Below are 23,363 nucleotides of genomic sequence, written 5' to 3'. Positions count from 1 at the left end.
ACCTGTTTCTGGTTCAATTATACATTTTTAGTTACTTAAAACTTTCATATAGCACACAAGCAGGATTTTAGGACTAGCTGTTTTTTTTGTTTGGCTATGATTTTTCCTTTAATTTCTGTTTTCTTGAAGTGCTTTTGCTTTACCTGCAATTTCTGTTTTCATTGTCCATACTGGTTCTCTTATATAATTCATTGTGCAAATTCGTGCAATTCTGTCAATCTAGTTAATTTTCTTTCGGTTTGTGGCGGTTATTTTTGATGAGTAGGTATCTTTATTGATCGAATGAAACTAGGGGAAGCCCATGTACACATTAAGCATACAAAATGAGACGCCTAATTACATTCTATAAAGCTGAAAAGAAAACAAAAATTCATGAACATTCCCTCCCTTGAGTACAATAGCAGAAAACCACTGAAAAAGAGAAGACACAAAGAAATTCCAGATTTCCTCCACTGCTCGCTCCTTCTTGTCAAAGCACCAGTCATTCCTTTCTGTCCATAAACACCACATTAAACACAAAGGAATCGTCCTCCATGCCGCTGCCAGTTGAGAGCTATTATGATGCCTATTCCAACATGCTAGTAGATCCACCACACTCTACCTAACTCAGCCCAGCTCTACTAAGAATGCTAACCCATAACTCCCTAGCCACCTCACAATGTAAAGTAAATGATCAATCGATTCCCCATTCTTCTTACACATGAAGCACCACTCCATAACAATCATACCACGTTTCCTTAGATCATCAATCGCCAAAATCTTCCCAAGTGCATCTGTCCATGTAGAAAAGGCAACTTTAGATGGCACAAAAACCCTCCAAATGCTATTACATGGAAAAGAGATATGCTGTTGGACTGTCAACACCTTGTAAAAAGATTTAACTGAAAACTTATTACTCCCCATGTGTTTCTAGAGCATTCGATCTCTCCCATTTCCTCCTATCTTCACTATTTACAAAAGGCTGAAAAAACCTGTAATCTCATCAAATTCTCAATCCTAAGCATTTCTAGTGAAAATAACATTCCAATGCACGATCCCATTAGCACGACACAACACCTCTGAAACAGCAGCCTGCTGATTTCCAGCCATGCTGAAGACAACCGGAAAAACAGTATAAAGAGCTCTCTCACCACACCATTCATCAAACCAAAAACGGATTCTTGCACCATCTTCAACCTCAAACTTAAGATGTTTTTAAAAAATGTTCCACCTCTTTCTAATAAATTTTCATACACCATATGACCCCCTACCCTCCTTAGCACATCATCCCCCCCAATCATATTCATACTTCCAATCAATAACCTCTCTCCACAACGAGTCCCCTTCCATTTGATACTTCCACAACCACTTTCCTAATAATGGCGTACTAAAAATACTCAAATTTGCACCACCATTCACAATCAGACAGCTCACCCTTTGCCAACTCACAAGATGAAATTTATTTTCCTCCCCCATACCACCCCACAAAAATGCTCTAAACAATTTTTCAATCCGGTTTGCCACATGCACTGGTAATGGGAATAAAGAAAGATAATATGCGGCAGTTGTGATGATTTTTCTTCCGTTCTTATGTATGTCTACAGATATCTGAGGCAATGGATATCAGAACAAGACAAGGCTTGCTCAATGCGCTTGTGGGAAAGGTGGGAAAAAGAATGGATACCCTATTGATTCCTCTTGAGCTTTTGTGTTGTATCTCGCGCACAGAATTTTCTGACAAGAAGGCTTTTATAAGGTGGCAGAAAAGGCAGGTAGGTTCTGCCCTTTTTTACCTTCATTCTGTTTGTGGGGCATTTAAGTTCTCTTTGAGGAAATTTAAAGGGATGGTGATATATGCTTAACCTCCATGCTAAAATTTTTCAATTTTTTGTCATTTCAGCTAAATATTTTGGAGGAGGGGCTTATTAACCAGCCTGTTGTAGGATTTGGGGAATCTGGGCGCAAGGCAAGTGAATTGAGGATTCTACTGGCAAAGATTGAGGAATCTGAGGTTTGTTTTATTGATTCACATTTTGTACTTTTGCTTGCCATTATTAACAACAGACCAAGCTAAATTGTCTGACCTCTGTATTCTGTTTTATTTTTGAGTTATCTATTAACACAGCGAGTTATATGTTGCACACTTCCGTTGATATGACCTGTAAAAACCAGACATGGTTTATGTAGCTGTGTAGTTGTCAGATATTCTTGAGGACTCTGCTGGGTCTATCTTTTCCTTTGTTCATCAATCTATAAATGCCAGCCCATTTCAATTGTCCACCTTTGTTTCCTTGGATGGCCCGTAATGCTTGTTTGTAAAGTCATGGATATGCTATATCTAGATCCGAAAGAACCCCTAATCCAAGAAGGGAAGGGGAATTTTTCTAAATCTTAAAAGATGAAAGAAATTAAAGAACAGTGACAAATGATGTTTTTTAAAAACAAAATGGAATAGAGAGTCTTTTCTTTTTGGCTTTCCTCCCTGGGAACCATATGGATATATTTACTTTCTCTTCTGTTAGTTGTTCTGTTCATAAATTTTAGTTTAATGGCAACTGTGCATCATCGGACTTTATGAATCATGATGCTCAAGATTGGGCCCAATATTACCTATGCAGATTGATGATCAACCTCGTTGTGAGTACTTTGATAACTCATCAAGCCTTTACCATATTGTGAAGCATTTGGGCAGTTTTTCTCAAATGACTACGCATGGTTGCTCTGTTTTTTGTTTTTTTTCCTTTTTCCTGGGCTGTTTTCTTAAATGACTATGTCCTTGCCTCTCTTTTTTCTTTTTCCTTTTGATGAGGTAAATGACTCTATATCATTTATCTTGTATCTCATAAAATGGTTAATGCCATTTTCCAAAAATTCCAGACTGTTTCTTAAATAGAAATGCACGTACCATTGTATCAAATTTTTAGAGGATTTTTCATTTCCCTTCCAATCTTCGAGTAAGAAAGATGGTAATTAAAAATGCTGTCAATTTGTGGACTTTGTTATTTTTTATGCTTAAATTGGTTTTCATTTCAGCACTGTTCCATCCATTTTTGCATTTTTTGCTCATGATCCTTATCATTTTCTTTTCCTTTCCTTTTCTTTTTAGTCTCTTCCACCTTCCACGGGTGAGCTTCAACGAACGGAAGCCTTGAGATCTCTTAGAGAGATTGCCATTCTGCTTGCTGAGAGGCCAGCTCGTGGTGACTTAACTGGTGAAGTATGCCACTGGATAGATGGTTATCCCCTAAATGTTAGATTATATGAGAAACTTCTTCTCAGTGTCTTCGACATGTTAGATGAGGGAAAGCTGACAGAGGTTAGTAGCTTTTTTGCTAGGTGATGACAAGAAAACCAAGAAGAAGCTTTCAAATTTCAAATTTTCAGATTTCCTTCATATACTTTTGTTAGTTTCTGCTCAAAATTGATTGTAAAGTTTACTAGTTTATTAAAAACTTGATGTCTTTTATCTCACCACAACTCTGTATCTCTTAGTTTCCTAGACTTTTTTTGCTCTTTTTCTTCTTCCTGTTAGTTGGGTGTTTCCTTTGTATACTCCTTCTGTACGTGGGTTGTGGCCCTTTGCGCTTTTATTGAATTGCATTAATTATATATAAAAAAAAAAAAAGTATTTTCGTACAGGCTTTGAAGTTTTGGATTTATTATCAAACTTTCATACAGGGAAGTTAATAAGAGTAACTCTGTTCCAAGAAATTGTTTTTAAGAATAGGTGTGCCTGCACACACACATCTGATGATGATTCACTGTAGCTACACTCTTCATAATTGGCTCGATGGACCATCTATAGCTTATCTTTGTTGCCAGGAAGTGGAAGAAATTCTTGAGCTCTTGAAGTCGACCTGGCGTGTTTTAGGAATCACAGAGACCATCCATTACACCTGCTATGCATGGGTGCTATTTCGTCAGGTATAATACTCATAAGAGTAGCTTTTTAATTACTAAGTTAACAAGCATGCAATTTCTTTTCAATATTTCTATGATAGAAACTGCTTTACTGTCACACTGAAAACGCTTTCTATGAGGTTTGTTTTTTTAAGTGAGATTTTCTTTGGTTTGTAGAAAGTGTGATTTTTGGCTGTCATTGATGCAACACACTGCTCGGGCCAATGCCCACACAGATTTAGTTAGTTGTTTTCAGATTTTTGTTATTTACTACTTTTTTAATGTGATCACAGTATGTTATTACAAGCGATCAAGGAATCTTGCGACATGCCATGGAACAGCTGAAGAAAATACCATTGAAGGAACAACGGGGTCCACAAGAGAGGTTACACTTGAATGGTTTGCATTCCAAAGTTGAACAAGGGGGTTTTCGGGAGTCGTCTTTCTTACAATCCTTTTTATCACCCATCCAGAAGTGGGCTGATAAGCAGCTAGGAGATTACCATCTGCACTTTGCTGAGGTATGATATCCTATTGGTAGACTTTTTTTTTTGAGCAAGTGATATCCTATTGGGGGACTTATTGTCAAAATACTAAGGAAACCAGAAATACCAAGAGAGCTTTTGGAAAAACTGACCATCTCGGTTCAAGAATTTCATTTTATCAAGGCAATCAGCCAATGCTTTACAAGGAAAGTAGATATTATGCTATACAAGGGAAAGTCTAAAGTATTCCTAATATTCAGCATCTATACATGGTAAATATATTGTGTACAGCTAATATTAACAGAGAGATAAATATTTTTTTTGATAAGTAAGACAGGGAGATAAATATACATGTAATAGCCAAACATTCCTAAATTGTATACGTTAACACTTATGTGGATGTCTAGTTTGATATGTCATCTGGCTGGTCCTAGCATGCATTACATAATAGGCATGAGCTACTATGGGTTTATCTTTTCACTGCATTCATGTTCTCCATGAGCTACTCTTTTTGCTCATACGTTATTGATTCATAGTTTTTTGTTTTATTGTGGCTTATTGTTGCTTCTGGGTGTATCTTTTCACCACATTCAAGTAGCATGTCTTATTGTTGCTTCTGGCCAACTGTCACCTTATGTCTTCCGTTTATTGTTCTGTTTCTATATTCAAATCTCCATAGTTTTTTATGTGTGCTCAACACAATTGATCCAGTGCATTTATCCCGTGAAATGATATGTATATAACTATTTTCTGGCATCAGACAGCTCTTCATCTTATGATACACATGCAGTAAATGATATAACACATGCTAGATGTACAGGATACATTCAATCATGCATGCACAATCTGTCCTTTTTTAGGTATAAAAAGCGAATCAGTTTTCAACTTTTCTCCTCCAGACTAGCTTCATTTTCAAAAGAGTTTTGAGGTCTCTTTTGCTTTCTGTTGCCTTTCACTGAAAGATATGCTTTGATATGCTTTATGTTGCTTGTTTTATTTATTTTTTATTTTTATCCATAACTATTTATGCAAGTGTTGGATAAATTTATCTATTCTGTGTACATAATTTTTTCCGTTAATAAAATCATGAATAATCATAATAAAACATGCAGTCATTTCAGTGTCCTCTAAATAGAGGAATGAGTTTGTTTGATTCTGACACTTTTGTAAGTTTGGTTAGATATTTGTTTTTTTAATGGAAAATGTGGATTGCTGGGTGTTGCGACATTAGCATAATGAGATAGGAGCAGGATAGGGTGTAATATATGGCAAAACTCGTTTTCAATAAATCTTAGTTTCAAGCTCTTAGGCTTTGTTTTTTACCTCCGCTTTGGTCGAATATTTTATGTACCGTGTTCACATGTATACCTCCAGTGTACCTGGAATATGCTTATTAATAAAATTTCTTATTACTTATAAAAAAAATATATGTTATGTACCGTGAATGACACACTTTAATCATTTATGAGGTCTGGAGAACTGTTCTGCCTTTTTTGTTACCATATATGTAGTTTTGCAACTCAGTATCACGTACTTCTAATGTTCCTTGAAGAGATCGGCAATGATGGAGCATATAGTGGCAGTTGCAATGGTTACTCGAAGGCTTCTTTTGGAAGAACCTGAGGTAGTATGTAAAACCTTTCTTTTTAAGCAAACATTTTTCACTTGAAGTAAATTTTTCAATCAATCTGGTTTCTTGAATTTGGAAGTTTTCGGTTGTGTATGACTTCCTCACAATTGGCAAAACACATTATATTCTGTCACAAGTTGCTGTTTAATCTGCATTATACATTTGTGTAGTATCATCTGGAGAATGTTGATATTTTTCTCCTCATTCTTCTGTAGGCATTGCAATCTATCTCCATCACAGATCGAGATCAGATAGAATCGTACATATCATCATCCATCAAAAATGCTTTTTCCAGGGTATGTGTTATACTCGATTTTAATAAATTTTATGGCTGATTTAGTAGATTCATTATTGTTATTTCAATAATTTTACTATAACTGGATCTCTTTCAAGAATACACGAAGACTTTTGGATTTTGTAATTATGCCATATCTAACCCATTAGAAAAGTCTTCTGTTTCACATGACGCATACTGTATTCCTGTGTGCACTTGGGGTGTAATGTGTTCAAATGAGTAGTTGGCTATGCTGGCTTCCCTGAATGGTCTGTCAGAACTGTGTTACTTGCTTGTTGAAGCTTGGGCTCAACCCCAATTGATGCCAATCATACATGCTTAGCATGGCTATTATAAATTTGAGCTGAGATTAGCTTTGCCTGTTTAGGTATGTTTGAAAAGATTTCAAGCCATGCTTCTGTGGCTGTCTTGTTAAACAAGGAAACTTGAAACCCAGGCTAAACTCTGCTAGTTCAAGCTGATGACAATCTTGAGCAAGATTTTAATCACCTTTGCTTCTTCCGCTGTCAGTTATCTTCTGATTTGAGAGGTGGTTCCATGTTATAAGTTTCTTTCTATAGAATTTTGGGAAGTCTTTCTTTGTTTCCAAATTTGCCTCCTTTGGATTGGGAAACTGAGCACTAATAATAGACTATAATGTCCTGTTTTTATTGTATCTTGGTCACTCTCTCTCTCTCTGTTGGATTGAGTAACATTAGTGAAAAAGAATATTTGAAATTTTGATACCTCATAGTGACGTTACCACCAGTCTTATGTGATAATTAGGAGGTTTTTGAGGGCCAAATACAGTGACTTGACCAATCTCAATGCAACATCCAGCTAAATATTTAGCTGATCCATAATTTGGCTCCTGTGCTAATGTAATTTTTTATGCACATAATATTAATTGTATATGGTTCAGTTTTGAATCTGCAGTCTTGCCTTCACGATTCATTACATTTTTTTGCCATACATTTTCTTTCTTCCTGTGCATTGTTTAGCTGTTCTGATGGACTCGTTCCATAGAACCATTATTAATAAAATGAGGGGAGAATTTGCCTTCAAATATATCTTTATAACACACTTGTATACAGCTCTTTTTCTCAAGTTGACGAGATTATAAATCATCGTATCAGTTTATCAACATTATTGGGGGAGCCAGTTTTGTAGCCATCACTGCAGAAGGAAGAGAATACGGAAGTAAACTTATCAATCGATTGAATAGCCTATATATTATCTTCCTCTTTAATTGGCTATGCCTTCTGCATCTTTTATAAAATATTCAATTACTGATTAAAAAAACTTAGCCTCCATAATATAACATGCTGATATACCAAGAAGGGAAACATCTCCATGACCCTACATCACAAATTTTGTACTAACACTCTAATATTTGTACTTTTAGTTTATAGAGGCTTTGGTATTTGCTGATGAACATATAATATAATTCACAACTGGTGAAGGCCTTGGTCTTGGGGTATCACTCCCTCTAAGGTCCAAGGCTCAACACTTCATGATTGCAAACAATCATTTGGGGTCACACCCTCTGGTGAAAAACCAGCGATTTAACCAGTTCCATGTAGGAAAACTTCAGAGGGTGCGGTGCATGGGGTTACTCTGCAGGGGTGGGTCTGAAGGGCCCTGCCTTGGAGATGTTCCCCAACATGAAAATAAAAAATAAAAAATTCACAACTGATTTTCAGAGTTCAGCAGATACTTTCCTTTGCAGTCTCTGATAAAGAACATGAAGTTTCATTTTTTTTTCTTCCAAATAATCATCTTTCCTTGTTACAGATGCTGCAAACTGTTGAAAAATCAGACTCAATACATGGACATCCTTTGGCGTTGCTTGCAGAAGAGTCCAAGAAACTTTTGAAAAAAGATTCAACCATGTTCATGCCTGTTTTCTCTCAGAGGCATCCACATGCAGCTGTTGTTTCAGCATCACTTGTTCATAAGCTGTATAGGAACAAGTTGGTAGGCTTATATTTAACTTAATTTATAATAACATCTACTTATACTTTGTCCTTGATAAATTCTTAAGCTTACCTCTTTAATTTCAGAAACCCTTTCTTGATGGTGCTGAACATCTGACAGAGGATGTTGTATCTGTATTTCCGGCAGCCGATAGCCTTGAACAGTATATACTGGCCCTTATTATGTCTTCATGTGAAGAGGAGACCTCAGAGGTCTACTGTAGAAAACTAATTCCATATGAGGTGAGCTCAATGAATTTAATTACTCTGAAGATTTATTTATTTATTTATTTTGCTCCCTTTTTACTGGTGAGAAAGATTTAGCAATTGAAGTGCACAGAGCAACTCCAATTAATTGATTCTGAAGTTCTAAAACCCTCAAACATAATGAATCAAGCCACCGAGTGCTTCTGAACCCCAAAGAGAGAGGGGATGAAAATCAGTGCTTCATATTTGAGCTGCATGACTTATCCTTGCTTCCCTACACATGAATAATGGACACCAGAGATATTGTGAGGGAAAATAACAGTGAGCTTCCCTCAGATTAATAAAATACTCAGGCCTCCCTCCCTCCCTCCCTCCCTTCCTCATGCTTTCTGAAGTTATTCAAACCTCTGGTTAGGGTGAAATTTGCAAGAACACTTGGAAGTTTTAAGAAGGGTGGTAGGTGACCTTTTGATGCTGCACATCCACATTTCAATTTGGGCATAGTTCAGGAATGATAGACTTCCTTGTGTTTTCCTCCATGAATAGAAGTCCACTGCAAAATAGAAAATGAAGAAAAGATTAAGATGAATGGCTTTCATACTTTTAGTAGCACTTGATGATGCACACTCTAAACATTTTGCAGTTTAAGATAGCGCCTATTATATATATAAATACAAGTATGCTATTCAGTATTAGCATGCTTGAACTGCAGATTGTGTGATGAGCCTTAGTTCAGCGTACCATATATTAATTTTGTCTCTTGATACTTGTATTTTTCTTTTGTTTTTTCCCCTTATTATCATTTTCTTTACTTTCTTATCTCCATTTAGATTGAATCTATATCCGGAACCTTGGTGATGCGCTGGGTCAATTCGCAGCTCGGGAGAATTTTAGGTTGGGTTGAACGGGCCATTCAACAAGAGGTAAATGCTCGAGTTCATTTAATTTTATCTCCAAATTATGCCTTTTGGTGCTTCCACTTGTCTGGGAGTGGAATGAACATGATGTTGCTTAGTAGTTCCATTTTCTTTCTTTCTAAGATTGTCCTGTACATATTTTATGCTTATAGCTTTTACTGTTATCCTATTCTTCTGGTTTTTTCCCTTTTCCTTGTGGGGGTGGGGTGTGGTCTTGTGCTAAATGTAGGGGAGATTTAAATAGGTACGGGGGGGAATTTGTTTTTGAGGGAGGGGCAGGGGGGGCTTCGGTGCTTTGCTTTGCATTCTTCTTTTCCACTTCATCTTATAAATGATGTTTATATTGATATTTTTATAGGTAATCAAGAAGTTTTATTCATAAAAGTAGGCAAAGCCTAAGTACACAGGGAGTATACATGAGAAGTACCTAATTAGAGTTTACAACTGAAGGAAGAAAATCATGGACATTTAGCCCAATACAAAAAATGGCCCCCACCAATGAGAATGCTAATTTAAAAAGGAAAAGTTTAAACTCCTCCATTGTTCTTTTGCGATCTTCAAAACTTCTATTATTTCTCTCTTGCCAAATACACCAACATATATAAATAGGAACCATTCTCTTCTAGATTGCTGCCACTTGTGAGTTACCTTGTAGGCCTCTCCAGCTTGCTAGGAAATTCGCTAGTTTAAGAGGCATGACCCATGACAATCCAATTCCTGCAATAACAAAAAAAAAAAAATCCCACATGGTCCTGGCCACCTCACAATGTAAAAGCAAATGATCTACTGATTCACCATTTTTCTTATACATACAACACCAATCCAACAGCATTAACCGACGTTTCCTTAAATTATCCGTGTTGAGAATCTTATCCAATGATATTGTCCATACAAAAAAAGCTGCTTTTGAAGGAGTTTTCGTCTGCCATATACTCTTCCACGGGAACATAGTCATCTACTTTTACACTGTGAGTATGCTAGAGACATGTGGAACTACTTTTTCAGCAAGATGGAAATAGCATGGGTGATGCCAGGCCGGGTGGTTGATCTTCTGGCATGCTGGAGAGGTATTACTGGGACACCACAGATTGCAGCTGTTTGGAAAATGGCCCCTATTTGTATTCTTTGGTGTATTTGGAGTGAACGTAATGAGAGACTCTTTGAGGACCATGAACGTTCCTTGGAAGAGTTTAGGAGTTTCTTTTGGAAGACTCTATTTATGTGGGCTATGGGGTTGGATTTAAATGGGCTTAGTTTTCATGATTTTCTTGTAACTGTTACTAGTTCTTAAAAAGGTGTATGCTTTTGTATACCTCTAGTGTACTTGGGCTATGCCTATCCTTTTATCAATGAAATATCATATTACTTATCAAAAAAAAGAACTTGGTAAAACAATGTGACTGTGAATATACCTTTCTTGGAGGGGCTCTAGTTATAAAGAGTACATTTAATCAAAGTGAGCCTACCACCTTTAGACAAATACAACCTCTTCCAAGAAGTCAATTTGCGCTCCACCTTTTCAACCATGTCATTTCAAATCCTCTCTGATTTAAAGGAAGCACCTAGTGGTAAGCCAAGATACTTCAAGGGTACAGATGAGACCTTAAATCCCAAGAGAGGCCAAATTCTCCGCTTCAGGGACAACCCCCACCAGTACCAACTTAGACTTTGAGAGATTAACTCTTAAACCCGAGACAGTTTGAAAACAAAGGAGTAGAACACTCAAAGATTGGATATGCCCAATATTTGCTCCATAGAAGATGAGAGTATCGTTAGCCAGAAGCAGGTGAGAAATATCAATATGGAGCTAGAATCATCATTCTCCACTAAGAAACTGTAGAGAAAAAACCACATTTCACGAGGCCCAAAATCATCTTACTGAGAGCTTCCATGAAGAATAAAAAGAGTAAAGGAGAGAGTGAGTCCCCCTGTCTCAAACCATGGGAGGAGTCGAAGAAACCCACCGGTGAACCCTTCACCAAGATAGAGAAGCGAATCGTAGAGATACAAAACTCTACCCATTTCTGTTATTTCTCCCCAAAAGCACATCTTGCAAGTAAATAAAGCAGGAACTCATAGTTGACGTGATCATAGGCTTTATCCATGTCTAATTTGCAAAGTAACCCAGGTTCTCTAGATTTGAGTTGTCCATTCAAAACTTCATTTGCAATTAAGGTTGGGTTTGGATGTTGAGATGAGAATTTTTAATTTGAGATGAAAGTTGAATAAAATATTATTTTTTAATATTATTATTGTTTTGGGATTTGAAAAAGTTGAATTGTTTATTATATTTTATGTGAAAATTTAAAAAAGTAATAATGAGATGAGATGAGATGAGAATTGTGTTTGAAAAAACTTTCAAACCTAACCTAATACCGAATCTAGAATTTGTCTACCTTCGACAAATGCGTTTTGTGGCTTCGAAATTAACTTTTCCAAAGCCGTACTCAATCTATTCGCTAACACTTTAGAAAGAATCTTGTAAACCCCATTCACAAATTTATACTGAAAAATATTTGGGCAAAATACTAAAAGAGTCCCTGGGCTGTCACTTTTGTGCAAAAGCCTCCTTAGGTTTATAATTTTTATCAATGTCCCTAGATTTGATAAAATTATCAATGATCTCTTTCCATCTATATAACTCGCTAAGTTTGCTAACTGAGTGTTTGCTACATGAACTTAGGATGTCTATGTGGGTTGTCGGTTTCATGGGTTGCTAAGGGGATAGAGGATTGCTTAGAACTCGTTTGTCATGATGGATTCTTCAAGGAGCTAAGGATGGGCAATGAAGCTTTCATCATTCAACACCATATTGATGCAAGGGGCAGGTTTCTACAACTCTCAGAATTCCAAAATGGAAGGAGGAAAGGTTTGTTGGTGATCCCTTAAGGCGCAAATGGTATCGGATGGAAAGGTTTTGTGCATTCCATTCGAAGTGTCACTAGGTCCAACACCCATGATCTAGAGCATGCAAATAGAGGAGTGTTCGTTGATGGAAAGATAGTGGGAAGGCCTTTTTCGATCAAAGGTGTCTCGCACGCCTTGGTGTTGAGGTCACTGGTGTGTATTCCGGTTGAGAGTAGCTCCGCGGCAGAAGGAAAGGGTAAGGCACTTGTAGGAGACAAACGTTGTCAGGTGACATTGGGAGAAGTGGAGGGTAATCACGCTCCTCATGTGTTGCATGGTGGAATGTGTGCCTCTGTTGAATGTTTGAGGGTGGGAGAAGTGGAGGGGGTCTTATGGGCTGTCAGAGCTCAATTGACGGGTGTTATGGAGAATGTGAGAGATTTGATGATTAAAGTGGATAAGGGGCTGGACCTAGTCATGGTTTTGGGTGGTGGGCCGAAAACGGACGAGGGGGGTTTGAAGGCCTTAAGCTTGCAAGCACATGGCACCTTGATGCTGTCACAGATAGGTTTTGACTGCCCTCGATTGCCAGTTGCAAATGGGGGTCCTTCTAGGGTTTTGAGTACTTTGGAAGAAGTGGACGAGTCTCTTTCAGAAGATGAAAGGGGTGTAACAGAAGGTAGAGATTCATCACTTGTTATGGGAGGTGGGGATGAGCCTAGCCCTATCTGTTTTATGCCTCTTGAGGGAGCAGTAGGGTCTGATGAAGTGGCACAGAAAGGGTCTTCGGGAGATGGCACACCTACAAGCAATGTTCTCGTCAATGGAACGATGACAGCTACGTCGGAGGTGAAGGAGCCTTCGATGATGACAACAACAATAGACATCAACAATATAGCTGCTAAGGAGATTTGGGATTTGAATGCAAGAGATGGTGGGGAGGAAATTATGGGTTTGTCATTGGTGCCTTGTGAGGAGGAATGTTTAGAGTCGGGAGTGCAGTTGGGAGCTGTGTCTGGGGAAAATATTGTTCCCCTAGTATCTCTTCCTCCTATAAACAATATAGCGGGTTCATCATCGGATTGGGTTCTGCATTAGGTTAACAAGATTTAGCAGTGTGTGGGGCTTTCATAAGAGGGGGGCCACTCACTTGAAACCAAATCAAGATTTAAGAAAACCAGGGAGTTAAAGAGTATTTCTTGGGCAAACAACTATGACGTTGAGGGAGGTAGTTCAAATTGAGGGAATACTAAAGTGAATGCATTATGAAGCTGTCTTTTTAGAGGGGGTTTCGGGTTGGGGTTGGGGTTGGGGAGGTGTGTTTTGTTCCCATTCGGGCTTGGTGTATTTTAGATAGATTTCTAATTTTCACAGGCTTATTGGTCATTAGGGGCTCTCTCATATGAGCTAGGTGTTTCTTTTATAGGCCTAGTGTGCTTATTTACTCCTATTGATATTAATATATATAATATTTTCTTATAAAAATATATATATATATATATAATATTTTTACTTATAAAAAAAAAAAAGAAAAAAAAAAGCGTGTTTTGCTACATGACATTAAAGCCATGAAGGACCCAATGAAAAAGCACATTGTGTTTTTATTTCCGTCCCATTAAAACAGTAAAAATAGATTTTTTTTTATCAGTAAATATGTATTTTATTGATAATAGGCGAAGCCAAGTCCACGGGACATATACAAGAGCCACACTAAAAGAGTAAAAATAATTAAAATAATAATAATAATAATTATTATTATTATTAAGTTCTTACTGATAAAAATAAGTAAAAATTATAAATAATTAAAAATGGAAAATAAAAAATGAAATAACTTGCCTCTATGGGGTAGCCCAAACCAGCGCGCAACAGGGGGGGCTTATGAGCCCGCCTATTGTGTGGTGCTTCAGTCCTCCCAACCGTGGGATGGCTGGTGAACCATCCACCGGCACAGGTGGTGCATAGGAAGACAGGGGTGCCTCCCCACGTGGGGAGGGTTATTTTTTCAAATTTTTTTCCATTTTCTGCTTTAAAAAAAAATAATTATCCATTTTTTATATATATTTTTTACTGAGCTGGCTGTCGACAACGATTTGTTTGTTTGTTTGTTTTTGTAAAGATCAATTCATATAAGATAGATAGATAAAAAAGAAAATAAATTTAATAAATGATTATTTTAGTATTTAGTCCAATATATTTAGCTTAGAAATTGATGTAAACTCCCTACTGTTTCAATTTTTAGAAGGCCTTTTCTTTCTTGCTCTTCCGTCTATTCAGATATTGCATTACATGGATTAATTCTACTGTGCATCCTTCTTCAGAGGTGGGAGCCAATATCACCTCAACAGCGGCATGGGAGTTCAATTGTTGAAGTTTATCGAATTGTGGAGGAGGTACCCATATGCTTATCTGTTCTTTCGTACCCTTAATAATTGATATGTTATTGTACATGCAGGATCTGTTTGTATCAAGTTAATTCCCGAATGCCTGCCGTTTCATACTAATTAAACACAACGGATGTAGCAGGAATTGGGTTAAATTTTGTTACCAAATGGTTTCTGGTTTACCTGGACTTTCATCAAGGCTCTATTATACGATTGTATGCTATTCATAATTAGGCATCTTCCTAGCTACTTATGAAAAAGAAAGTAATAATTAGGTATATTCCTAATCCTGAGCAAAGTGGCTCTTCTTTTATTATTTTTTTATTAATAGTAATAGGCAATGGCCCAAGTACACATGAAGTATACAAGAGATATGCCTAGTTAAGAGAAAGAAATAAAAACAAGAAAATCATAAAAATCTAGCCCATTAAAGTCAATAGCTTTAGCCCAAAGGAATAAAGTATTAACAAAGAACAATCTAATCTCCTCTGGTGAGCATTCCCTATCTTCAAAATTCTGGTCATTTGTTCCTTCCAAATGCACCATAGAATACTAATTGAACCATCTTCCACAAAGCTGTAATTTGTGGAATATCACCAATGTTCCTCCAGCTGCCAAGAAGCTCTATCACACTAGCAGTAATAACCCAGGCTAGGTCCAATCTTTGAATGACATCATCCCATAATACCCTGGCAACCTCACAGTTGAGAATTGAAATTTGTCACTGGGTGAAAATAACAAGCTTGTCTATTAGTTTCCTTGATGTTATTTTGTTTATTTGTTATTTCTATGGATGCCTTAATTACAAAGCTAAAAAAATGCTTTAAGGGCATTGACAATGCATGCATTTTTTCTGACTCTTTCATTCCTTGAGATGCAGACGGTTGACCAATTTTTCACTCTTAAAGTTCCAATGAGATCTACAGAGCTGAATAGCGTATTTCGTGGCATTGACAATGCTTTTCAAGTGTATGCAAATCATGTAATTGACAAGTTGGGTATGTGCGTTTAATATATTCTTATTGAGTGTTCTTGTAATAAAAGAATCTGGGAATTAGAGTATGTGTATTTAGTATATACATATTCGAGTGTTCTTGTAATATACAAAATCTTGTGTCGTGTCTTTTATTTTGAGTCCAAGGGAATTGCCTCTTAGTTTTGAAGTTCACCCCCCCCCCCCCCCCCCCCTTCCCTTTTTTTCAACCCAGTGGTCTTTGGACCCACTGGCATTTCCTTCTCCCATAAACAAGGATTTTGAGGGTGAGTTCAAGTGTTCCATCCCATGCTCATACATGATTTATATTTACCTGTGATTTGTTTTTTATTTGAAGGATTTGTGTTAGCTTAAAGAAAAAGAAACAAGAAAAACAATCATGATAGTGGTGGGTAAATTTCTATATTTGAAAATGAGTTCAAACCCTAACAAAAATCTTACACTATTCAACTGTCTTACATGTTTTTGGCAGTATACATGTATATATTCTTAGAGCCTAACCAAGCTGAGCAGCATAATGTTCAGCCTTGGCTCTCATCTTGGGGAAAGGTGGGGCTAAGAATCTGCGAGTTTGGCTCCTTTAATACATAACAAGCTGAATTGAATTCATAGTTAAGATAGTGATATGCTGAATGCCAACAGCTCAAACAGGTTTGAATTTTTTTGAGAAGTAAAAATATTATATATATATCAATAGCAGTAACCAAGTACACTGAACGTATACATGAAAACACTTAGCCCATACTAGAGAGCTCCTAATGATCCAAAAAGACCCCGTGAAAAACTACCAAAAACACACCAAGCTTGAATTGGAATAGAACACACTTCCCCAACCCCAACCTCAACCCCAACTCCTTGTTTCTCGCAAAACTAATACTCCACCCTAAACTTCCTCTACGAGAATGTCTTCATAATGCCCTCAATTTAGTCTTCCCTCGACTTGAGCTACCACCCATGGCGTCGTGGTTGATTGCTCAAGAAAGACGATTTAACTCTTTGGTTTTCTTAAAACTTGATTTGGTTTCAAGCGAGTGGCCTGTCTCAATCACAATGAGTAGTGCTTTAAATTGGTCTTCGCATCCACCATGTGAGCTCTATGATATGTTGAATCTCATTAACCTTATGCAGAACCCAATCCGATGGTGAACCCACTATATTATTTATCGGAGTAAGAGAAACTAGGGAAACAACATTATCCCCAGACACAGTACCCAACTGCACTCCTGACCTTAGACATTCTTCCTCACAAGGCACCAACGACAAATCCATAATTTCCTCCCCGCCATATCCTGCATTCAAATCCCGAACCTCCTCAATAGCTATATGGTTACTGTCCATTGTTGCTGTCACCATTAAAGGTTCATTCCCTCCATTGATGAGGACAATGCTTGTATGTGTTCCACCCCCCGATGATCCTTTTAGTACCACTTTGTCAGACCCTACTACTCCCTCAGGAGGCATATAATAGGTAGGGGAAGCACTACTTCTGTTACCCCATTTTCATCTTTTAAAAGAGGCTCATCTATTTCTTCCAAAGTACTCAAGACCTTGGAAGGACCTTCATCTTCAATTGATAGTGAACCCTGGAAAAAAGTACCAACCCTATTTGCAACTGGTGACTGAGGGCAGTCAGACGACAAGCTACCGATATCCTGAGTGACACCGATGTGAACAGTGATGCCAATGTCCAACTACCCTATCTGTGACGGTGTCGAAATGCCCTTTGCTAGCACACTTGAGGCCTTCAAACCCGTAGGTTCTACCCCTTGCCCTCCCTTGTTCGTTTTCGACCCACCACCCAAACCCACAGCTAGGTCCAGCCCCTTATCCACTTTAATTATGAGATCTCTCACATACTTCATAACTCCCATCAATTGAGCTTTGACAGCCCACAAGACCCCATCCACTTCTTCCAATGTCACCTGACAGTCTGTCTCCTACAAGTACCTTAAACTTTCCTTCCGCTGCGGAGCTAATCTTGGCTGGATTACCCGCCAGTGACCTCAACATTGAAGCGTATGAGGCACCTTTGACCGAGGAAGGCCTTCTCACTGTTTTTCCATCAACAAACTCCCCTATGTTTGCATGCTTCAGAATAGCGGCTTTGAACCTAGTAATGCTTCAAATGGATTGCAAAAAACCTTTCCATCCAATGCCATTTGCACCTTCTGGAATCACCAACAAACATTTTCTCCTTCCATTTCGGAATTTTGAGAGTTGTAGAAAGCTACCCGTTGCGTTAATATGATATGGAATGATGAGAACTCCATTACCCATCCTTAGCTTCCCAAAGAATCCTTCATGATAGTTGAGTTCTAAACAATCCTCTATCCCCTTAGCCACCCCCGAAGTTGCCGTCCCACATAGACACATGAACTTAGCCAACCCTTTACCATGTTCAGAGATGTGAAAACTATTTCTTCCCTCTTTTGTAAGGAAGTTTTTTATTCTACCTTCAACCACCTCTCACCTTCCATCTAAGATGAATCCACTTCGCTCGTCATCATCGTTTGATTCCAAATCAAAAGATCATCTCCTAGGATCATCTACCTTCATCATCTCAAGGAAAAAGATGTTATACGAAAATAAAATGTAGATTAGACTAGGTATAACACTAGATGTGCGCCGACGAAATTAAAATGCAGGTCCAAATCCCAGTCGCTGGAGGGGGACCGACGTCAGAGGGCCGTAGCCCTCAATGTGGTCGCCAAAGCCTGTCGGTCTTATCTGTGGCGGTGGCGGTGGCGGTGATGGAAGCACAAGTTTGACGGTCAATGTCGCCTCCAAGAAAGACAGAGAGAGTCTTGAGAAAGTCCAAGTCGTCGGAGGGAAGACCTATGCCGGATGGCCCTCAGCGAGGACGCTGGGGCCCTTCAGCCTTGTCTGTGATGGTGAGGTGTCACTCGCCGGTCTAGGGTGGGTGAAGGGTGGCGGCGGGTTTGGATTGCTTAGGGTTTTCTCTCTCCGTAGTAAGGAATAACATGGCATTTAGAATGTGAAAATATACACCAAATAAACAGTGGGATCCTGGTTTGAATTTTTAGGCTTGTAAGTGGTGTATCTGAAAATTCTATGATGACATGCTTGATTTTTGGCTCTATTGTTTCCTACACCTTCCATTGTAATTGCTATGCTCATGTTTTATCTCTAATGGCTCCATGCTGATCAATGTAGCACTTTGTTTACTTTTCTTTGCTGTTTTTCCTTCATTTATTAGGCAACTGCTTTGATAGATAAGTTTGTGAAAAGCTTGCCTTGTATATCTCTCTCTTACACATACACAAGTGGTTCCTATTCTTCCATCCCTAAATAATGAAGAATGTGTCATCATATGTTCTTTTATGTTACTTTTAATAAAATAAAAAAAATGGTCATTTATATTTCTACTATTGTTGATAGTAATTGGAGGGAGAGGAATGAAAGAAGCTTTGAAGATCAAGAGTGCTCGATGAGCTTAGAAATTTCTTTTTCAATACTTGCTCCATTGGTCAATTACAATTGATTTTCTTGGCATGGCTTTTCATGAATTCCTTGTATCAATACGCTAGCATGCTTAGGTGTTGCTCTTGCATATGTCCCGTATACTGGGGCTCTTGCCTATTCTTATGATCAATAAAATTTTGTTTGCCAATCAAAAAAATATATTTCTACTGTTGTCTAATTTACATTCTTCCCACGTGTTTTGCTAGTAACTTATTCTATTCCTACACCTTGACATAAATCCATATGAGCCTTAAGTGTGATTTTGGTCATGTAGCTAGCAAGGAGGACTTGATTCCACCTGCGCCTATCCTCACACGATACAAGAAAGAAGCTGGAATAAAGGCTTTTGTAAAGAAGGAATTGTTTGACCATAGGCTGACGGATGAGAAAAGATCTACTGACATAAATGTCTTGACTACACCAACCCTCTGTGTTCAGTTAAATACTCTACATGTGAGTTCGAAAGGAACTTTCTCCCTGTTCTCTAATGAATAATATCTGGATAATTGCATAGTCCTTTCTGGAATTTATAGCTGCCAAGTTCCAAATTCCCGATGTGATTTAGTCTTTATGATTTTTTCAAATCAATTAGAAGTTTTATGTCTGGCACTATCATACTGCACATGGCCTGCGATCGTGTGCAGATGATAGTCTCCTTGATGGATACTTTTATTATTGTTGGTGTTCATAAACAGGATCCACTGATAGTAATGGATTCCTTTGTTAATTTACTTATAGTCTTAACTGAATAATGGTTTAAAAAGAATCCATTCTTATACAACTTACAGAAGAGCAACTGAACTAGTATGGAAATTACTTTTGGCAGAAGTGATTTTCCTTTACAATGACTTAAAAAGTTGGCAAATTACTTATGTGGATTAAGCACTTTGTAACTGCCTTTTGTATATTAAATCTAGGAAACAATTACATGAACCAATTTCAAACTTCAAGAAAGATACATGCTTCCTCACTATTAGTTTATCAATATACAGAAGCACATCATTCTATTCCCCAACTGAGCATGGAGATTTTATGCTTGAATTTTCATTGTGTTTACACCACCAAAACTTGTTGGAAAAAATTGGGACTAGTAAGAATTTAAATTGCCAGCAGTAGAAATTTATATCACCAGTAGTAGATTGTGTAAGTGATGGATTGAGTTAAACATGGACATATATTTTTGAATAAAAACATGAAACTTTGTTAGAGCCCTTTAGTTTCATATGTATGTTGTCGCTCCATCACAAGTAATTTGTTAACATTTTGCATCATATTTAAACTTTTTGTTAGTTTTCAAAGTCCTTGCATCTTACATACAGAAAATTACTCACGTGATTTCTTTACTATTTGATATAGTCTGATACAGATTTTTGTGCTATTAACAGTATGCTATTAGTCAGCTGAATAAGTTGGAAGATAGCATTTGGGAGAGATGGACCAAGAAAATGCCCCGTGAAAAGTTGAAAAGTATGTATCTCAACCTATCAATTAGTTTCCTGTTTGTATGTGTGCACACATTCTTTGCTGGTAGATTTTTTTTCTAGACTACCAACCATTGTGAAGAAGTTATATGACCAAAATGACCCATTGCAGTGGCTAACTTTATTTAGTTCATTGCTGTTCCCGCTTTCTTTCGTTCATTGCTTAGATATCCATCCTACCGTTCAATATTTTAGCATAAAATGATTAACTTGCGATCATGCATTTGGCAACCCAAGAGTTTTACCATTGCAAAGCACAACGAGCCTTACTTTTTATTGCTAAAGCTAAATGAAACAAGAACCACAAGAAAAAAGCTTGTGTGCTTAGTAGAACCAGTTATGGAAAAAATGCTTCCTTGAGATGAAGAGCTACTTACCCAGTATGGATAAATTAGTACAATCTCGACCTGGCCTGTGAATCCTTTTGAAATTAGTTTCAATCAATATATGACCTCAGCCACCACTAAATTGGGGCTTATTCAAGTTAAGACCATTGGTTTTTTTAACCCCTAAATCATGGGATTCTCAAATAACTGTGAACCTTGATTTATGCCATTGTTGGGGAATGCAAAGATGTCACTTAGCTTTCCCCCCTTTACAGCAGCTGTTGCCATTGAATCTCTTCAGATGTTTTTTTAAACATTTTATTACTATTTTTTTTAGCTTTTGGGTAAGGTGTGGTTCCTGGCCTGCGCCTTCATGATTCTGGTTTCTCGGCCACTGTACTGACCCTTGAGTTAAACATTTGACCAATTATATAGATAGTTACTCATTGAATCTACTTGATAATTTTTCTTTGGGAAGAGCAGGGTAAAATAACTATTTCAAAAACTTTTTGTTAGTGCTTATTATGAAACCTTTTATCTAGAGAAATCTATTGATGAGAAATCCAAAAGTTTCATCCAAAAGGACGCATTTGATGGGAGTAGAAAAGATATAAATGCTGCTATCGACCGGATTTGTGAATTTACTGGTAAGAAAATTTCCTGTTTTGTCCCTTGTCTAATTCCTTGCGGTAAAAACTTGGCGAGTGACCAATTTAGTTTTTACATGTTGCAGGAACTAAAATAATCTTCTGGGATTTAAGGGACCAGTTCATTGACAACTTATATAAACCCCGTGTTGGTCTTTCTAGGCTGGAAGCACTGATTGAACCACTTGATGCGGTATGAGTTTCCTGTTATGGAGCTGCTTGCCAGATTTTTCCTGTCTTTTTTATAGAAAGTCTTGATATCATATTCAGATATAATAACTTTTAAACCTAATCCTTCAACTTAGGTCCAACCTTTCCTCTGTTCTACCATGGCACATTTGAGTAATGTTTGATAAGTCATATGGTTATTGCCATCAACCTGCTTTAATTGTTGATTCCTGAATCTGATTCAGGCTAGTCCATTAGTCACCTGTAAATATAGGACTAATTAATTTAGTTTCAACTGATTTAGTGAAATAAATTCATGCGGGTGGGTTAAATTTTGTATTAATTGACCTTGAGATCATCGCTTGCCTGTTGTCAACTGCTGCAGGAACTTAGTCGACTTTGTAATATAATTGTGGAGCCCCTCAGGGATCGCATTGTTACCAGTCTGCTTCAGGCATCCCTAGTATGCACCCTAAACTATGCTTTCTCACACAAATCTATCTCAAATACTGAAATTCTGATGACTGAAACTCTATTTTTCAGGAGGGCTTACTTCGTGTTGTATTAGATGGGGGCCCATCACGACTTTTCTCCCTGGCTGATGGAAAACTATTGGAAGAAGATTTAGAAGTCTTAAAGGTATGCCAGATCCCTTTGAGTGTTGAAAAAAGGTTTCTATCTAGTAATGTCAAGCTTGCAATTCTTTTGGCCATACTCATTAGGGCATCTCTTGCTTGTTGCAAAGAAGGGAACTTCAAAGTTGTTTCCTGAAGGGCCTTGAACTTTTTTGAAGAATGCTTTAAACTTCAGTTTTTAGGTTTCATTGCTTTATTTACAAGGTTTATCAACTGTGGCTGTACGATATGAACAAATACAGGACTTCTTAAATCTCTTAGATGAAATTGATTTTATTGCACATCAATGTGAGTATTTTTTTTCTTTTTTTCCTTAGGAGTTTTTCATTTCTGGTGGAGATGGGCTTCCTCGAGGAGTGGTGGAAAATCATTTGGCACCTGTCCGGCATGTAATACAGTTGCATGGCTATGGGGTTAGTTCCACTTTTGTTTGTACTTACTTGGAAAATCAAAATAATAGAGATAATTGACTGCTGCATGGCATTGGAAGTGTGCTCGTTTTATCCCAAATTTGAGGTGTCATTGACTTATGAGTGGTAGAAACAGACGTTTTATCCAAGAGTATCTTTTCATTCTTCACAATGTTTTCGATTTCGATGTTTGCAGACTCAAGAACTGATCGATGACTTGAGATCTATGAGTGGCTCGGACATGCAGGACAGCAGAAGCAAACTAGGAGCAGAGCCAAAGACGCTATTGAGAATATTAGCTCACAGGGCTGATTCAGAGGCCTCTCAATTCCTCAAGAAGCAGTACAAAATACCTAAATCTTCAGCTTAGGTAACGCCTGTTTCACTAGAAGGAAAGCCAATGTAACATAAATGTGTACTTTAGCCACTTGCTCATGTGAAAATAAATCCCATTCATACGACTCTTCATGTATGCATTTTTCAAAAAAAAAAAAAATGTTCTTGTATGGGTACGTTGTATTTCATTTTTTGTGCCGTTTGATGGCGATTTGTAGTGTGTACACTGTAACTGATTCAATTGCGGCATTTCTCTATCATAGGTGCTTCAGGCTTGAGTTGTGGAA

The 23,363-nt window shown here is 37.6% G+C and overlaps 1 protein-coding gene across 1 annotated transcript in view; it reads left to right on the top strand.

Annotated features, from left to right (window-relative positions):
- The window catches only part of LOC122291806 (protein unc-13 homolog), a 26,953-nt gene extending 3,590 nt beyond the window's left edge, over positions 1-23,363 (top strand). The window contains exons 9-28 of the mRNA XM_043099789.1: positions 1,584-1,751; positions 1,880-1,990; positions 3,086-3,295; positions 3,802-3,903; positions 4,173-4,400; positions 5,917-5,988; positions 6,210-6,290; positions 8,063-8,245; positions 8,332-8,487; positions 9,282-9,374; positions 14,534-14,605; positions 15,477-15,594; positions 19,348-19,526; positions 20,459-20,540; positions 21,423-21,527; positions 21,614-21,720; positions 22,081-22,158; positions 22,239-22,334; positions 22,648-22,743; positions 22,937-23,363. Coding sequence (XP_042955723.1) covers positions 1,584-1,751; positions 1,880-1,990; positions 3,086-3,295; positions 3,802-3,903; positions 4,173-4,400; positions 5,917-5,988; positions 6,210-6,290; positions 8,063-8,245; positions 8,332-8,487; positions 9,282-9,374; positions 14,534-14,605; positions 15,477-15,594; positions 19,348-19,526; positions 20,459-20,540; positions 21,423-21,527; positions 21,614-21,720; positions 22,081-22,158; positions 22,239-22,334; positions 22,648-22,743; positions 22,937-23,110 — 2,511 coding nt within the window. The 3' untranslated portion in view covers positions 23,111-23,363. The remainder of the gene's footprint in view (positions 1-1,583; positions 1,752-1,879; positions 1,991-3,085; positions 3,296-3,801; positions 3,904-4,172; positions 4,401-5,916; positions 5,989-6,209; positions 6,291-8,062; positions 8,246-8,331; positions 8,488-9,281; positions 9,375-14,533; positions 14,606-15,476; positions 15,595-19,347; positions 19,527-20,458; positions 20,541-21,422; positions 21,528-21,613; positions 21,721-22,080; positions 22,159-22,238; positions 22,335-22,647; positions 22,744-22,936) is intronic.

The sequence above is a fragment of the Carya illinoinensis genome, chromosome 13 (genome assembly GCF_018687715.1).
Source record: "Carya illinoinensis cultivar Pawnee chromosome 13, C.illinoinensisPawnee_v1, whole genome shotgun sequence".
Classification (NCBI taxonomy): Eukaryota; Viridiplantae; Streptophyta; class Magnoliopsida; order Fagales; family Juglandaceae; genus Carya; species Carya illinoinensis.
Note: the sequence above shows the minus strand (reverse complement) of the source record. Positions and strands in the feature narration are given on the sequence as shown.